This window comes from Salvia hispanica, chromosome 4 (genome assembly GCF_023119035.1).
Source record: "Salvia hispanica cultivar TCC Black 2014 chromosome 4, UniMelb_Shisp_WGS_1.0, whole genome shotgun sequence".
NCBI classification, from domain to species: Eukaryota; Viridiplantae; Streptophyta; class Magnoliopsida; order Lamiales; family Lamiaceae; genus Salvia; species Salvia hispanica.
This window is the reverse complement of record NC_062968.1, coordinates 46,453,454-46,471,581: the sequence shown is the minus strand read 5'-3', so window position 1 is coordinate 46,471,581 and position 18,128 is coordinate 46,453,454. Positions and strand designations below refer to the sequence as shown.

Here is an 18,128-nt window from a genome sequence, read left to right as displayed (position 1 = left end):
CAAATCCGACGATCTTGAAAAAAAACACGATTCCACAACTATCAACAATAAAACTCTGAAACTTCAAAATCCTAGTTCGACCTCGCATATTTACTGCAAATACTACTGCTTTGATGCGATCGATGGTTCATACATATTGATTTGACTAACAGTATATTTTGGTGGCGTTCGGTTGTCATGACTAATAATCATGAGACTATCCATCTAGAATTAAGTTGTGGAATTATTTTAGTTGGAGGGGGAGGCTATGACTAATTATCACGAGGCTATTCATCTAAGATTAAGTTGTAGAGATTAATTATATAAATCAAACATAATACATGTTTAATCATGAGATTTAGTTTTGTCAACTGAATCCCTTTTACATACTCAAAGATAAAAAAGTTTAGCCTTGTTACGTAAGATGAGCATTGACCGGTTTCACCTTTAAATGATTATACGAAATAGGATTAAATAAAGCTAAAAAGAAGATGGCCGTAAAAGTCCCCATCATTAAAGAAACAGTGAAGAAATCGAAAATAAAATATTTAAGGGATAATTAAATTAAAGGTTGCCGTAACAATAATTAGATTAAACCTGAATATGCGTTAGCACAAGCTCACCCAAACCTTACCTTTCCGTCAATAAAGAGATAAAATATTATAATTATTATATTTGTCCTTTTTTTTTAATAAAAAATCATTCTATAAGGATGAAAATATTACATTTTATGTTTTTGAGTGCATTTTGTACTATTATTTTATTTTGTAAAAAATGATTTACTTTTCTATATACATTTTTTTCTTCGGAATTGTGTTATTTTTTGGAATGGTATTTCACTTTTTAAGAAGATACCTCTTCCATTTATCTTTTCTTGTTGGAGATTGCTCAATAATAAAATTTTGTAAAGAGTCCGTATCCTACTATCAATCTTGTGCTGTAAATAACTAAATTTTGAAGTCCCCATCAATCTTGTACTGTAAATAATTAATTTTGTAATACTTCTATCTGTAATCAAAACTTTTAGTGCTGTAATTGAACACAATCCTTGTTGTGTGGAGTCGGAGAACCCCGAGCACTATGCATGTAATGTAACCCAATTCTTAGAACTAGATTACCGGTGTAAGTAAATTAAAAGCACCCATTTGTAAAAACTAAAAAGTGAAGTAATCGAAATTAAAATTTTGTAGTGAGGTAATCATGTTTAAACTAACATGATATATACACATAATACTATAGTGCAAGCTGTAATTGAACACAATCCTCGCTGTGTGTACATCTCCTATTCTATAAAATCCCCCATTCCCCACAATCTTCCAACCCAATAAAAACACACCCAAAAAATATTAAGTGAAAATGGAGGTGGAAACTCAAGAAAAGGCATCCGCGATGCAGAGAGTGAAGGGGTGGTTGGACAAGATCGGCAACACAATTAGCAGCGTCGGAAAAGAAGCCAAGAGATTAGCCAAAGAAGATCCCAGAAGAGTCGTCCACGCCTTCAAAGTTGGACTAGCGATATCTGCGATTTCTCTTCTCTACTACTTCGACTTCTTCTTCGCTGGATTCGGCGTTAACGCAATGTGGGCCGTCATGACCGTCGTCGTCGTCTTTGAATTCTCCGTCGGTAAAGAATCTTCTTCATCTTTCACTTTCACTTTCGCTCGATTGTTAACTGATAAATTTTCAGGAGCAACGCTGGGAAAAGGCGTCAACAGAGCGATCGCGACCTTGCTAGGCGGAGCTCTAGGTATGGCGGCGCATGATTTGGCCAATCTGACGCCGGCGAAAGTGGAGGTCGTTTTGATCGCCCTCTCTCTTTGCGTAATAGGTAACTGAATTCAGATAATCATCGTGCAATTGGAAATAAAAAGGTGTACTAACTGTTTGAAATTTGCAGCTGCGGTGGCGACTTTTTGTCGATTTTTCCCCAAAGTTAGGGCGAGGTACGATTATGCGTTTTTGGTGTTCATCCTGACGTTCTCTCTGATATCGGTGTCTGGCTACCGCGCCGAAGTCGTCTTCGACATGGCGCACCGGCGGCTGACTACCATCTTGATAGGCGGCTGTGTCGCCATTTTAATCTGCATATTCGTGCGTCCTATTTGGGCAGGCAAAGATCTTCACAGATACACTGCTGCCAACATCGAGAAACTTGGGTGTTACTTGGAATGTATGTTCATTTTTCAATCTTGGTTTTCTTTTGAGAGAATTTTAGTTGATAAGTATTTGATGTGATTTTTATTTAATTTTTTGTTTATAGGCAAATGAATTTAAATTTAAAAGTCTGTAATGGCAATTCACGCATAGTTTATTTCATTCTATTGTATCAGGTTTTGGAACTGTATACTTCGAAGAATCATACGACAAAAACCAAGCACCACTCAAAGATTTCAAAACTGTGCTCATCTCCAAAGGCACTGAAGACTCATTGGTGAGTATTACTAGATGGACTAATAATTTTTCCGTTCCTTAAAATTAGAAAATTTGAGAAAATATGATATTGATTAAATATGAGAAATATAGAAAAAAAGTAGTTGAAGTATTGTTAAAAGATAATGAGGCTCACTTTATTAGAACGAAATACGTATTTACCAAAAATGGACGTGGACTTATTTTGGGGGACAGACCGATATAGCAAAGTTGAATTATATTTTTAAGGATGAAGGCCGTATATCTTATTGTATTCACTCAACTCTGACTTAGTTCTGATTGTATTTATGGCTTATATAGGTCAATTTTGCACGGTGGGAGCCGAGGCACGGCAAGTTCCGGTACCGGCACCCGTGGGACCAGTACCTCAACATCGGGTCCGCAACCCGTGAATGCGCATACAAGATTGACGCACTCAATTGTTACCTCAACTCGGATGTGCAGACGCCATTAGAGCTTCGTACAACAATCCAAGACTTATGCACTAAGATTAGCTCTAAATGCAGTTTAGCCCTCACGGATGTCGCAATCGGGCTTCAGACAATGACATGCCCTTTGTCTAGCGAGAAACACATTATGGATGCTAAAGCTGCGGCCAAGACACTCAAGGCACTGCTCAAAACTGAGCTTTGGCACGACATTGAATTCCTCGATATAATCCCAGTGGTGACAGTGGCCTCGCTGCTGATCGAGATTGTCAGTTGCACGGTAAAGATAGCTGACTCCGTTGAGGTGCTAGCAACGAAGGTGAAGTTCAAGAAGCCCAACCCAGAGATGAACAGGCTGGCCAGCCTGGAAAAGGTGAAGAGGATCCCAAGTATTGAAGCATCACATAGTGTCAATATTGTGTTTGAGTGATTATTAGCAATGTGATGGAAAATATAAACATGAATAGTAGTTCACTATGCAAGCACGTCATAGCAAAAATGTATGTGAGGAGGAGATTGGTTGAGCTTTAGGAAGTGATTGTGAAATTTTTGGATCTCATTTTGCTCTCACTTCAGTGCAACAATCTATGTTGTAAGTACAGGTAGAAATTGGAACATGATATTATATTATTAATCTTTTCTTTTATATTTATAAAATTAGTAATTGATCAAATGCAAAATGAACTTTATATAGTGTCAAATTAGCCCTAAGTTCAGTAACTTAAATAGGAAAGTCGACCTAAGTTTGCCAAAATACAGCCTTTTTGAATTGAACTACATTCATTATGTAACACCTGCATAGAAATGACTTTAGACACTTTATTGAGAATTTCGGTACTCCGGTTGAAAATTTGGCTAACTATGGTATTCGAAATTTAGTTAGACATCTAAAGTAGTCCCAAATACTTCAAAAGTGTATGAGATTCGATAAAAGGGTAAAATACAAAAAACTTGTTCAATTCACCGTAAGGATCTCATATGGCATAATACTTTTGACCTCCTAAGCACATCTATACATTCAAGTGACAGAAAAAAGGAATTGTATTATAGCTAGATTTGTTACATGTTAACCTTTAACTTTCCAAGTTGTATAATGTTATGTCCATACCTATTACTAATAGTAGAAGATATAAATAATTCATTTTTAAGTGATAAGTCGTGCACTTTAAGGAAGAAAGTAGAAGAATCTATTTCTTCAATATTTTATTACATTTAGCGCTGAATCGGCAAAATAAACACGTAACATGGAATTTCGATGTAGGGCTTTCATTCTAGCCTATCTTTGTAGCATATAAAATGATGATATTGTGTATTTGAGAGGTTGTATCAATCGGACCTCATAGGTTCCCCAGGAAGATTTTTTTTTTAGTTTCGTTGATGAATTAGTGATCGCAGGCGTCATAGATTTTGCCATTGGATTCAATTGATTCATACTCTAGCTTTAATCCACATTGGAACAGAAATTATAGGCTTGTGAGTCATGATCTGTTTTGGTTTGGGTAAATTGATACTATTACTACATTATTGTTATACGTTTTGAATAAATATCGTCGAGATAAAAAATGGAGGTTCAGATAATTTAGAAATTGGTTGAATAGAAGCGGACACTAGGTCCATCCATGAATGTATCATTATTTTAATAATTTGAATTATGCATTTGGAAATTGGAATATACACAAAAAAATGATGTCGAATTTGGAGTAATATTTTTCCCACATTATAACCGATCAAAAACTCATCTCATTGTGTCAGATAGCATTCCCCCCGCATGGGGACTAGTCGAATCCTCTCTTCACACCAATATCACATAGTAATCTTTTTCTGTAGGGAACGATGAATCCATATGTCACAACAAAATGAAATAGAGTAAGATAAAGTTAGTGGGATGTCATTGGGTCTATTTCTAAAAGTTGTAAATGACAAAATGAGAAGTTTATTAATAGACAAATTGAGTATAACATTCATTACTATGTCTAATCGAATATAGGGAATATATATAACATTCATTACTAGTATTTGTCTAGTCGAATAATATAGTTTATTATGCATAATATATGGTAAATGTAAAACCGATGAACTGAACAACTACATACGGCGGAGTATATAAAATTTGTCGTTTTAAAGAATTATTTTATTATTGTAATGATAATTATAGAACAGTCAACATAATAATTAACAACTGGCACAAAAATTAATTTAATGCTTAAAATAAATTATGTACCCCAATTGGCTATAATTAAATCCTAATTAATGTATTGCAATAATATCTTTCATTAGCATTATACTTTATATTAATAACACCCTTTTTTGCTTTTTTAATACTTATAATGCATCTTCATTTTAATGCATTGTAACAAGTACTGGAGTGTAAAATTCCGCAAAGATTACGGGCCAAATTGTTTCTTTAATTCAAAAATAGTCTTTCGTCATTTCCCTTATAGTTGAATCATTTTGTTATTTTATAAAGTTTCTTCACAATTGAGTCATTTTCATATATGACATAGTAATATTTTGTTTCACTCTTATTTTATTCTATCTACTTTATTCAATTTCTCTTCTATTCTCTCTAATTTTTTTTTTTATCTAAAGTTTTTATCTATTTACTTCATTTTCTTTTACTTAAACTTGTGCCGAAAATTTTTGCCTCAACTATGAGTAAACAGAGGAAGTAAAATATAAGTTTTTGTATTGATTCAGAAAAAAAGGAAACGTGGTTGGTTCACTAGTGTGCGACGGTGCGAAGCAAAATCCAAAACAATAACGCGTAAACTACTTGATTCTGGTGAACTACTGCTGCACTGCTGTAAAGATCCATTTAATGTTCACACACACATCCGTACGGATATCTGTGGGCGTCTCGCACTCTATAAATACCCGTTATTCTCCACTCAATAAACAACTTGAAGCAAAAATGGAAACACAAAACCAAGAAAAGGTGACAGCAGTGAACCAAATGAAATCCCGTTTAGGAAATATCGGAAATGCGATAACCGGCGTCGGAGCAGAAGCCCGAAGACTGGCAAAGGAAGATCCGAGAAGGATCGTCCACGCATTCAAAGTGGGTCTAGCCTTAGCCTTGGTTTCTCTTCTCTATTATTTCGACTTCTTCTACGATGGTTTCGGCGTTAACGCAATGTGGGCCGTCATGACCGTCGTCGTCGTCTTCGAATTCTCCGTCGGTATGTCTTCCATTTGATGCTCTATATGTCACCACTTAATTATGTTATGTGTATTGATTAATCAATTATCAATATTAATTATTTTGCAGGAGCAACGCTGGGAAAAGGGGTGAACAGAGCGATTGCGACGCTGCTCGGCGGAGCATTGGGTTTTGCGGCGCACGATGCAGCCAGTTATACCGGCGATAAAGTGCAAGTCATCTTGCTCGGTTTGTCTGTTTTTGTCATAGGTAAATTAATAATCATTCAACTTCATTTTTTTTAGTAGTAGTTGAAAATAAATGTTTAATTAAACTAATTAATTTCTTCAAGTGCAGCTGTTGTGACTACATTTTGTCGATTTTTCCCGAAGATAAGGGCGAGATATGATTACGGGCTACTGATATTCATCCTCACATTCAGTCTGATATCGGTGTCGGGCTATCGAAACGACGAGGTTTGGGACATGGCCTATGGGCGGCTGACGACCATCTTGGTGGGCGGCAGCGCCACCGTTTTGGTCTGCTCATTAGTATGCCCCGTTTGGGCTGGTGAAGATCTTCACAGACTCACCGCCTCCAACATTCAACAACTCGGAACTTTCTTGGAAGGTTCGCTTCGCTTTTTACACTTTTTTTACTAATTTATTATTCAGTTCTGTGCTTTCGTTTTATTGATTCTTTGTTGTCGTTTTAATTACGGCGGAATGTCCCAGCTGTTGATTGACGAGTTTGTTTTTGTTACTAAATTAATGTAGTTTTTGGACGAGTCTACTTCCAAGAAGAAGCGAAAGACGACAAAAACCAGGCGTTGCTCAATGATTACAAATCTGTTCTCAACTCTAAAGGCGTCGAGGACTCATTGGTGCGTTGTTTTTACCTAAATTAAATAAGGGTCAATTCAATTTTAACATCTAACACTGTTATATTTTTTGACGTTAGGTAAATTTTGCGAAATGGGAGCCGAGACACGGTAAATTCAGGTACCGTCACCCATGGCACCAATATGTTCAAATTGGCTCTCTCACTAGACAATGTGCATACAAGATTGATGCACTAAATTCTTATCTCAACTCAGATGTGCAGGTAAAGTTAAATTACTCCATCTTTAAAAAAAATTTAATTAGGATTGGTGTAATTTAAAAAGTTAAACCAATTAGAGTACGTATTGGTGCAGACGCCATTAGAGCATCGGGAAAAGATTAAAGAAGCTTGCAAGAAGATAATCTTAGAGAGCAGCTCTGCGCTGAGAGAGCTAGCAATGGGGATTCAGACAATGACATGCTCCCCATCACGTGATATCCACGTTGTGAATGCGAAATCTGCTGCTGCGAAGCTCAAGGCCTTGATGAAAACCGGGCTCTGGCCCGATGCCGACTTTCTCGACATAGTTCCTGCAGTTGCGGTGGCTTCGCTGCTGATCGAAGTAGTGGGGTGTACGATGAAGATCGACGAGGCCGTTGCCAAACTCGCCTCGTCGGCCAGATTCAAGAAGGTTGACCGCGAGGTCAAGAGAGAGATAAGCTTCGACAAAATGCAGAGAACTCCTAGCATTGAAGGATCCCATATTAATATTGTAGTTGAGTGAGGAGTGTTTATGATTTACTAGATTTTAGCAAATAAATATACAATCCTTTTGTGTTGTATAGTACTTACTGGAACTTCTAGTCCTAGTACTAAAGAATTTTGGACGTTTTGAGGAAGCATTCTATACATTTTTATCTATTGATTCTCAGTACTAGTACTACTATTTTCGTTGTGGACGTTCATATTTTTGTTTACAGAGTTATGATACCATCCTTTTATATTGATAAATAACAAAAATGTATGTGTTGGTTAACATAGTGATAGGTTGGTTAATACTCGATGCTAAAAGAAAATTTAATTTATTTTAATACCATCAATTATTATAGAAATCATATCTTTATAATAAATCAAAATTTTGAAATTTGCATTAACTTTTTTATTTAAATTATTTTTATAAAAGATATACAATCAAATTAAATATTCCTTTCGTCCCCGTGAAAAAGGTCTTACTTTTTTATAGTTTATTCTATTTCATTTGTCCGTAAACAAATGTCTCATTTTATCATTTTGGGATGTCCGTGATTTAAAGTTATTTTTCCCATTTTATATAAGTGGAGCCCACTATTCACCCAAATCATTAGAATCACATTTTATTATAAACCAATATAGAGTCCTATTATAAAAGTGAGATCTGCATTCCACTAACTCATTTTCATGTTTATTTTTACAAAGTCAAATAATTTCTTAAAATCTGTGTATGAGACTATAAATGGCGGACTGAGAGAGTATTAAAAAAAACATATTTTCCCTTTTTATAAAAAACAAATTATCATTAATTACATTTTTTTTATTTACTTCCGTTAATATAAATATATTTTCTCTTTCTATTTAATACATTAAATAAGACTATAAATGGTTGATGAAGGAAGTATTAAAAGGTCACATTTCCTTTTCTAAATCATCATTAATAAATTCAACTACATTTTCTCTCTCTTCATTTTTACCTCAATTACCTTTTTTCTCTCGTCAATATATTAAAATATATTTTCCCTCTTTAATTAACACATTAAATAAAATTTTCTAAAATTTCTTACCTTCTCATAGTATAACATCTTTTGTGAATGTATCGTGTATATAAATTTCTCAGAATTCTAACTAAATCTTAATTGCAATTTTATAAATATGATTAAGAGCATTATATGATACTACTCCTTGACTGTTAATGGTAATGTACATGACATTATATAGCTGATGAGATGATAATTTACAAACTGACGTGATTATAGTGTATTATATTATGTATAAAGTGGAGAGCTAGAATGAAAAGGTTTGAAATGGTGTCAAAGGCCGGTGCTGACAGTTGAAATTGCAAGACCGATTTAATTATGTCTCTACAATATGATAACAACAAGGCAACAACAAAACGTTAAGCCACTCAATTATTTCTTCCCACATATGTCTTGCCCTCTGCATAAGCCACGTTCTTCCACATGGAAGTTTGACAAGACAAACGTCGAAGTTGGTAGACAACATAAAATATAATCAATGAGTAGTGACTTTAAGAAACAATGTTTCTATATCAGGGATCTCCCACCGATCCCGATTAATTATCACATTTTTTCATTTCAGTCCGTCCCTCAATAATTGTCGCAATTAATTTTTATCATAAATGGTAAGTAAGTCTCACATTCTACTAACTCAACTCACTAACATTTTATTATAAAATCAATAAAAAAAAATGGGTCTCACATTCCACAAACTTCTTTAACAAATTTTTCTTTACATTTCTTAAAATCCGTGTCCGATCAAAGAGTGACAATTAATCGGAAACGAAGAGAGTATATTAATACCAAATCTACAATTAATCAATTGTACCCATCAATTATATATCAATGCATATAGTATTATTTTTTCCAAACTATGGAATAAGATTTTATTCTATAGCTTTAGGATATGTTTCATACCAATATAATTAGATGCGACCATTATCTTTATTTAAAATTAGTTTAATGTAACATAAATCGACTAATTGAGATTTATAATTCCTCTCCCCGTTCTATAATAGTGGAATCATTTTCCTTTTTAGGAGTAAGTGTTAACTCATTTCTTATCTCTTTGTACTTTGTTCCCTTTTCATCTCTCTACCTTTTCAATTTTCTACTTTATTCTTCCTTTACATAATACACTTATCACAACTAGATTAGTTACGAGTGATATTACTCCGTCCGTCCGTGAAATATTGTCCAGTTTTGTCATTTCAGTCCGTCCGCGAAATATTGTTCACTTTGCTTATTTTTTTTCTTCCATTTTTGGTAAATGGACCGTAATTTAACTCATTACACTCACATTTACTATAAAACTAATATATAAATGTGGGACCTACATTCCATTAACTTTTTTGCACTCAGTTTTCTTCACATTTCTTAAAACCCATGCCCCATTCCGAGTCAAACTTAGACAATATATTGCAAATGGTGGGAGTATTATTTTTAATCGAATTGTTGGGTGTAGTCGTGATGAAGCATTACCCCTCTTTTCTTTTGTTTACAATAACAATATCATAGTCATCATATGTATCATATCGACTATTTTTCGAAGTCACAAATGGAGCCCTTCAAAATCCCATAAAATTTTCCCACTCAACCGCTAATGAACAAGTCGATTTGTTCCAAATTTTAAAACATTACCACCAAGCCGTCGTTGAAGTATACCAAAACAGCGAAAGTTGTAAAGTTATAAGTATATAAATAATAATTTGAAAATCATCATCAGTTCCGTTGTCGTCCAGCGGTTAGGATATCTGGCTTTCACCCAGGAGACCCGGGTTCGATTCCCGGCAACGGAATATTTTTGCGCTAGTTGCTGTATCTTTTTTCTCAAAATTTACTCTTTTAAAAGTCTATTTATTTCGTTAATAAATTAGTTGAAATAGATTAAATACTTTTTACCGACTTAGTACATCTAATCATATAATGATACCTAAATTAATTCCTTTGCCGGAAAATAGAACAGTGTGCGTTACACACAATTTGATTTACGCATGTATACGGATAGCATTACGTTAGTAATTACTACTACTATCATATGACTAAGAATACACCAATATACTTTCATTAAACAAAATTATAACTTTGCTCGAGAAATATATTCGTAAAAATGATGAAAACAACTCAAAGTCGAAATGGGGAGTGATGGCGATAGAATTTATGCACAAATCGAGTTTCGGTTTTGAGCATTCAATGTCAAAACCCTTAAACAACAACCCGAAACCATGCAAAATCCACCGCATCTCACCCTTCTCTTTTTCCCCAAAAATCAACACTCTCCACCAATCCAATAATTGTTCAAATCTGCATGCATGTCATGTCACAGCTCATCACTCATCACCAAGGTTCGTCTCACCTTAATTTCTTGATCACTTCATGTCGTATTATTACCAACCATATAGTGTCCGGATAAATTTGATGTAATGAAAAGATTGGCGCTCCTATTTTTCCTTCTTGGATGTGCCATTGCCGTCACAAATCCCAACGATTTCAAGATTCTGAGTGATTTCAAAAAGGGTTTGCATAATCCAGATCTTCTCAAATGGCCTGACACAGAGAGAGATCCATGCGGGCCCCCTGTTTGGCCTCACATCGGCTGCTCCAACGGCAGAGTCACCGCGATTCAGGTTCAGGGCCTCGGGCTCAAGGGCCCGTTGCCCCCGAATCTCAATCAGCTCAGCCAGCTCAAGAACATTGGATTCCAAAACAATCGTTTCAATGGAAATCTTCCCTCATTTAGTGGCTTGTCCAATTTGCAGTATGCATACTTGAATTTGAATCAATTTGAAACAATCCCTCTTGATTTCTTCCGCGGATTAAGCAATGTGATGGTTCTAGCATTGGATAGCAATCCTTTCAATCAGAGTGTTGGATGGTCTATACCGACTGATCTAGCCGACTGCACGCGTTTGGTGAACTTTTCTTGCTCCTCTTGCAACCTATTTGGAGAGATTCCTTCCTTTTTCGGGAAGCTTTCGTCTCTCAGTTCGTTGATGCTGTCGTCTAATAGGCTCAGTGGTGGGATACCCCCGAGCTTCTCTGGCTCGTTGCTGCAGATTCTGTGGCTGAACAATCAAGAATATGGTGGGATGAATGGCTCCATAGGTGTGATTGGGAGCATGGTTTTGTTAACTACGTTATGGCTACATGGGAATCAGTTCACAGGGCCCATTCCTGAAAGCATTGGCTCTCTAACGTCGTTGAGAGAGCTCGATCTGAATGGAAATCAGCTCGTTGGCCTAATCCCTCCGGGGTTGGCCCGTTTGAACCTCCAAATAGTGGATTTGAGCAATAACATGTTCATGGGTACAATGCCTAGGCTCGGTGCTGCTAAAGTTTCATATGCCTCAAATTCGTTCTGTCAATCCGACCCTGGTTTGCAGTGTGACCCACAAGTTAACGCGCTTTTGGAATTTCTCAAATCTGTGGAGTATCCGGTTGCGCTTGCCTCTGAGTGGAAAGGGAATGATCCGTGTGCAGGGCCGTGGTGGGGGATTTCTTGCAACCCGAGGAAGGAGGTTTCTGTTGTGAACATGAAGAATATGATGCTTAATGGCACGGTTAGCCCTTCGCTTTCCCTCCTATCTTCACTTGTGGAGATTCACTTGGAAGGCAACTCTTTGCAGGGCAGACTCCCACAGAATTTAACTATGTTGAGGTCACTTAGGCTATTGGATTTAAGAGGCAATAATTTGGAGGTCCCACTGCCTAAATTCCCTACCAATGTTGAGGTAGTTTATGACACTTCCTCTTCACCGAGTTCTGATGTTGATTCTTATGTTGAAGTTGATGTTGATGGTAATGTTTCGCATTCGACAAAATCAAGGTTCGGAATCATTTTGGCTTCTGCTGCACTACTCACTCTTGTTGCAGTTCTTGCAATCATTTTCTGTTTTATGAAGAGAAGACGTCGCAAAAATGGTGATGTGGAATCCTCTGCCAAAGAGGCTAGTGGTGGGATCCGGACTCTTGACGCCAGCACCAGTCCAAAATTCTCCCTCTCATCACTGCGCGAAGTGACAGACAACTTCGCGCAGGAGAATGTCTTGGGGAGAGGAGGCTTTGGCGTCGTCTACAAGGGGAAGCTCGAAGATGGCACTATGCTGGCTGTGAAGAGGATGGAATCCGGGGTGATGAGTGACAAGGGGACAAGCGAATTCCAAACAGAGATCTCGGTCCTCTCCTCTGTCCGCCACCGCCATCTCGTCTCCCTCCTGGGCTACACTGGGGAGGGAAACGAAAGGCTTCTGGTTTATGAGTACATGCCTCAAGGCGCTTTAAGCAGACACCTTTTCTATTGGGAGACGATGCATTTAGAGCCTCTGTCTTGGAGTAAAAGGCTCATAATTGCTCTTGATGTTGCTAAAGGGGTTGAGTATTTGCATTCCATGGCGCATTATACCTTCATCCACCGCGATCTCAAGTCCTCCAACATCCTCCTGGATCATGAGTTCCGCGCCAAGGTCTCTGATTTCGGGTTGGTGAAGCTAGCCCTCGACACGGGGACATCCTTCGCCACCAGGCTGGCGGGGACGTTTGGCTACCTCGCCCCCGAATACGCGGGTGTGCATCAAATTTTATAGCTTGAACTTTCAGTTTTGTAGAATGTTATAAAATTAGATCTAATTTATGAGCTTTTTTGTAGTGACGGGGAAGATCACTACGAAGGTGGATGTGTTCAGCTTCGGAGTGATACTGATGGAGCTGGTGACGGGGTTGGTGGCGGTGGACGAGCAGAGGCCAGAGGAGAAGCAGTATTTGGTGGATTGGTTCTGGAAGATAAAAGAGGACAGGGCAATTCTGCTGGCCTGTGTGGATCCTGCTTTGAATGTGGATGAGGATGGGCATGATAGCATAATTGCGGTTGCTGAGCTGGCGGGGCATTGCACAGTGAAGGATCCTAGTCGGCGCGCTGACATGGGGTACGCGGTGAGCGTGCTTGCACAGTTGGTGGAGACGTGGAGGCCGCATGAGGGGATGAGCCGGTGCTCCAGCACTAGGTCGGAGATGCCTCTTCCCGAGTTGGTCAGGAGCTGGAAAGAGGAAGACAGGGTTGCTGCTTTGGATGCTCCTTCACAATCACACCACTAGCAATACAGATTTCTCTCTAAAAAGTGAATTCATATGTTCTTGATAACTGGAACTTGAATGTGGTTTGTTTCATAATCATCATGAATTGGTTTGATTTGTTTAATTGGTTTAGTTAAGATTGAAAATATACTCATGCATGAAACATGAAAGCAAAATTGTTGTTGTTAAATAGATTTCCTGCTAGATTTTCATTAAAACATAATACTATTACATAATCTGCCTGCATAGTACATATTGGATACTAATCTGATTCAGACAACCAAAAAATCACAAGCTAAGGACGCCTGAGCCGTCAGTCCTCCTTGCTGGAGGTGGCAAGTTCTGGGATGAGTTTCTTCAAAAGTATCTGCTTCATTTCCATCCAAATTAAAACCAAACCAACAAACCATTTATTTACACACATAATATTTGTAGGAGATAAACCTGTGGGTGCATAATCTGGGCGTAGTTGGCTACCCTGCTTAAGTATTCTGCAAAATATCAACATATAAGCAAGTTATAGAGCAGTTTTTTGCGTTACAAAGCGAGAGAGATGGAGACAGACCAGCAAGCTGTTGGACGAGGAGGGCTAAGAGCAGCAAGATGAAGATGGCTTTTGCAGTGAAAAATGCATTAAAGCGGCACGAGAGAGAGAAAGTGAGAGAGAGAGAGAGAGAGTGAAGCCAGTATAGTGTTGGACAAAGAGGGCTAAGAGCAGCAAGATGAAGATGACTTTTACCATGGCTAAAATCAGACTACCTGCACCTGTGGGCTGTGGATTTCAATTGAGATTGAGAGGAGAATTTGCAAGTAGATAGATTGAGGAAATAGACGAGGAGAGTGGGCGATTTATACTGCGTTAAATTGACGATTGAGGAAATAGACGAGCAGTAAATTGATTGCTCAAGCAGTCAATTTTCATTAAGATAGGTACATATGATACACTGCGTTAATATCAAATACAGGCTTTTGGCCATGTGCTTGACGCCGCCGTTTCAGATTACCGTGACACTTACAACGTCACCATATCTATTCAAAATTTCTTTCATAGAGCATCTCCAATGGAGGATGTCCCGTCGGATATCGGACCGCCGTGCGGAAAGCCCGCGTCCGCGTGGGACACATTAGGCGTTTGTGGGAGGGGGAGGATGCGGACGTCCAATGCGGATACGGGAGATCCGCGACATTCCTGGGACGTCCGTCGCGACAACGGGCGGACGTTAAGTACTGTGGCAAACCGACGGACGTCGCCGGTGGACGTCCTGATGCATTTTTTAATTTTTTTTTTAAAAAAACTCTATATATACGGCTCGTTGCACCCGTTCGACTAGCGGCAAACTATATACATTCAATGCATATGTATGCTTTTTCTAAAATAAAATCGTTGCATTTTCCCCGTATTCGTGTCTAAATTTTAATTCCGTAAATTGTTTAATTTGGTGAATTTGTGAATTTTTTTTATTGCGGGAAGTCCGCGCGGGAAGTCCTTGGGATGTCCGCCACTGCGCAGTGGGATATCCTTATGACGTGTCAGTGCTGTGGGAGGTCATTATGACGTGGCAGGAGGTGTTTTTGGGAAGTCCATCGGGCAGGCGAGGGACATCCGTCCCCATTGGAGATGCCCTTATCTTGTCACATACTTTTGCTCCTTCCGTCCCAACTAAGGCCATCCGCATCCGTGTCTCTTATCCGTCTCTTAACCGTCTCATCTCTTAACTATTCATGGGTCCCACTGTACTTTTCAGCTCATCTCTTAACTAAGAGACAACACCTGCATCCCTCCATCTCTTAACCATCTCTTAACTATTCATTCAATTTCATTTTTTTTTTTATTTTTAATTCCAACAAATTCATTTAATAAAAACACACTTCATTAAATAATAAACATTACAATTTAAAAACCTAAAAAAATAAAAAAAATACATAATTTAAAATCCTAAAAAATAAAAAAATACATAATTAAAATACTCTAAATTAAACTATAAAAACTTGGTGAATGGAGTATGGAGTATATTTATAGAATAATAAAAGAAAAGAAAAAAAAATTTTAAAAATGACCGTTTGAGGCCAACGGTCATTTGACCGAGGCCGGCCTCGCCGGCACGCGTCACGCGACGAGATGTCGCGTCTCGTCGAGACGAGACGAGCGTCGCAACGCTGTCTCGATGCTGTCTCGTCTTGTCGAGACGAGACCGAGACAACATCGAGTCAGCGATGCGGATGCCCTAAGTTAAGTCCTATTTCTCTTACAAATGTCCCAACTTAGTGGAGTACTACTATTCTCCACAAAATATATATTCACTCGAATGCGTTAGATTTCTTTTGGAAATGAATGAAGTACCATACTCCTCCGACTCTTACGTGTCCCAATTTTTTTAATTTGATACTCCTTTCGTTACATGTTACTTGAGGGATTTCTTTTCAGCACGAGATTTAAAAAGTTATATTTAGTGAGTTAAAGAAATTAGAGACGAGAATAAAATAAAGTAGAGGAAGAAGAGAGAGTAAAGTGAAAGAAAGTATAAAGTATGTGAGATTAAATGTTTTATTTTTAACCAAAAAAAAGAAATGACTCAAATAATTTGGGACAACCCAAAATGGAATACGACTCAAGTAACTTGGGATGGAGGGAGTAGTATATCCCTTATTAATTATAGCAGTACTAGTACTATTTTATATTTTTAATATTTTTGATAATGTACCTTATGTTCCACTCACTTTCATATATCATTAATTTTTTTCAATTTATTTTCATTTACATTTTTTAAAATTCAAATCGGATCAAAGTGAGACACATATTAGGAGAATGAATGGAGTATTATTTATTGAATTAAGAAGAAAGAATAAGAAAGAGAGATAAATAAAGGGTAAAATATGTAAGAGAACAAATTAAGAAAAATTATGTACTTAGCATTTTTGTTTTTAGTTAAAATAAAAATTAATCATTTTAGTTTTGCTTTAAAATATGTATAGTCCCTAAATTCCTTATTTTTAGAGGATATATACTTAGAATGCCAATATTTATTATAGTTTGACACACAACAAAAATATCAAAACAAAAATTTCCTTCACACTCCCACACTAGAACACCTTCCACCACCGCCGGCACCATGGCGGCCAAGGACTGCGGCCATGACGACGACGAACGCAAGAAGCTCCACCGCCTCCTCCTCATAGGCGGCCTCGGTTTCCTACTCCTCATCCTCTTCCTCACCCTCCTCATCTGGCTGATCCTCCAACCCTCCAAGCCCCACTTCGTCCTCCAATACGCCACCGTCTTCGCCTTCAACCTCTCCGCAGGCAACACCCTCAGCACCACCGTCCAGGTCACCCTCGCCGCCCGTAACTCCAACGAGAGGATCGGCATCTACTACGACCGCATCGACGTCTACGTTGTCAAAGCATATCAAATGGAGAGAAGATTGGGAGAATAATTGGAGAGTAATTGATTGCATTATTGTCCTAGAATAGATTAATCACAATTGATTGTGTTTTCCATAGATAGCATATCTTCACACCTATATAATGAGATGTTGAAATACATTGTAAAACACAACAGAAATACAATAAACTATCTTCTACTCTCAACTCTTTTCCAATATGCATTGCCCTATGAAGCTCGCCTCTCTCGATTACCATCTTTAAGATGGTATCAGAGCAGGTTCATTCGGGATTGAGACTCAGAAAATTATCATCACAGTCTCGAATACCTTTCCCAGCCTTTTGAAACCTGCAAAAACCCAACCAACAATATGTCAGATTCTGAATCTAATAATCCTCCAAAAACCAACCAACCTATAACACTTTCAGCCGAACAATTCACTGAATTTATGAGACTGAGCATGTCTCAGAAAAACCAAAATCAACAGCCTTCATCAATTGAATCACTAGGCGAGGTGCGCCTGGCAGATAAACTCAACGGGGATAATTATCCCTTATGGGCAAAACTGATGAGAAGGGCCATCCGTGGGAAGGGTCTGGCATCTCACGTAACCGGAGTTACAGATCCTCCCCCACCGACTGACCCAAACTATAATCGATGGCAGCAGCGGGAGGATTGTTGCTTCAACTGGATCATAAACAACATCGACGCCAGCCTCGTCAACGAGGTCTCCCAATACGAAACAGCCTACAACTTGTGGGACAGTCTGGCCACAACGTATGGAAGCGGTGCCGACCAATTCCAGATTTCAGACCTGCACAGACAAGCTTACAGTATCAGACAAGGAGAGTTATCACTTGAGAATTTGTGGCAAAAGCTTCAAGATCTATGGATCTCAATTGACACTAGGGATCCAAATCCGATGGAGGACCCATCTAGCATCGAAAAATACAACCAGAACACACAGAGGCACAAGTTGTACCAATTTGTATGGGCGTTAGATGACCTCCGATATGGAAAAATCAAGAGGGAGATCCTAAATATGGATCCGATACCAACTGCAAGAAAGGCATACGGGCTAGTCAGACGAGAATCCGTCAACGAAAAGC

At 38.1% G+C, this 18,128-nt stretch overlaps 3 protein-coding genes, 1 long non-coding RNA gene and 1 other non-coding gene across 5 annotated transcripts; 4 read left to right on the top strand and 1 right to left on the bottom strand.

The window, feature by feature from the left end:
• The first annotated feature begins 1,257 nt into the window (after nucleotides 1–1,257).
• LOC125185304 (aluminum-activated malate transporter 2-like) lies at nucleotides 1,258–3,497 on the top strand. The gene is made up of 5 exons (XM_048081823.1): nucleotides 1,258–1,603; nucleotides 1,667–1,807; nucleotides 1,877–2,149; nucleotides 2,310–2,410; nucleotides 2,710–3,497. Exons 1-5 carry the CDS (start codon nucleotides 1,336–1,338, stop codon nucleotides 3,265–3,267), a joined length of 1,341 nt encoding a protein of 446 aa, XP_047937780.1. The 5' UTR covers nucleotides 1,258–1,335; the 3' UTR covers nucleotides 3,268–3,497.
• Nucleotides 3,498–5,724: 2,227 nt separating this feature from the next.
• Nucleotides 5,725–7,729, top strand: LOC125223749 (aluminum-activated malate transporter 2-like). The gene is made up of 6 exons (XM_048127038.1): nucleotides 5,725–6,016; nucleotides 6,106–6,246; nucleotides 6,334–6,606; nucleotides 6,753–6,859; nucleotides 6,937–7,080; nucleotides 7,172–7,729. Exons 1-6 carry the CDS (start codon nucleotides 5,749–5,751, stop codon nucleotides 7,580–7,582), a joined length of 1,344 nt encoding a protein of 447 aa, XP_047982995.1. The 5' UTR covers nucleotides 5,725–5,748; the 3' UTR covers nucleotides 7,583–7,729.
• Nucleotides 7,730–10,294: 2,565 nt separating this feature from the next.
• On the top strand, nucleotides 10,295–10,366 carry TRNAE-UUC. Its single transcript has one exon. It is a non-coding gene; the product is annotated as a tRNA-Glu (tRNA).
• Nucleotides 10,367–10,926: 560 nt separating this feature from the next.
• Nucleotides 10,927–13,753, top strand: LOC125185379 (receptor protein kinase TMK1-like). The gene is made up of 2 exons (XM_048081907.1): nucleotides 10,927–13,130; nucleotides 13,213–13,753. The coding sequence occupies exons 1-2, from the start codon at nucleotides 10,991–10,993 to the stop codon at nucleotides 13,656–13,658; spliced, it is 2,586 nt and encodes an 861-aa protein (XP_047937864.1). The 5' UTR covers nucleotides 10,927–10,990; the 3' UTR covers nucleotides 13,659–13,753.
• Nucleotides 13,754–13,869: 116 nt separating this feature from the next.
• Nucleotides 13,870–14,432, bottom strand: LOC125218718. The gene is made up of 3 exons (XR_007176010.1): nucleotides 14,203–14,432; nucleotides 14,082–14,128; nucleotides 13,870–14,004 (listed from the first exon to the last, which is right to left on the bottom strand). It is a non-coding gene; the product is annotated as an uncharacterized LOC125218718 (long non-coding RNA).
• Nucleotides 14,433–18,128: the final 3,696 nt, after the last annotated feature.

Bases quoted from the DNA above. Each gene is read 5' to 3' on its own strand.
- LOC125185304 (XM_048081823.1), top strand. From the start codon at position 1,336: ATGGAGGTGGAAACTCAAGAAAAGGCATCCGCGATGCAGAGAGTGAAG. The intron at 1,808-1,876 runs GTAACTGAATTC...TGAAATTTGCAG, and splicing joins CCTCTCTCTTTGCGTAATAG to CTGCGGTGGCGACTTTTTGT. The intron at 2,150-2,309 runs GTATGTTCATTT...CTATTGTATCAG, and splicing joins ACTTGGGTGTTACTTGGAAT to GTTTTGGAACTGTATACTTC.
- LOC125223749 (XM_048127038.1), top strand. From the start codon at position 5,749: ATGGAAACACAAAACCAAGAAAAGGTGACAGCAGTGAACCAAATGAAA. The intron at 6,017-6,105 runs GTATGTCTTCCA...ATTATTTTGCAG, and splicing joins CGTCTTCGAATTCTCCGTCG to GAGCAACGCTGGGAAAAGGG. The intron at 7,081-7,171 runs GTAAAGTTAAAT...GTATTGGTGCAG, and splicing joins ATCTCAACTCAGATGTGCAG to ACGCCATTAGAGCATCGGGA.
- LOC125185379 (XM_048081907.1), top strand. From the start codon at position 10,991: ATGAAAAGATTGGCGCTCCTATTTTTCCTTCTTGGATGTGCCATTGCC. The intron at 13,131-13,212 runs GTGTGCATCAAA...GCTTTTTTGTAG, and splicing joins CCTCGCCCCCGAATACGCGG to TGACGGGGAAGATCACTACG.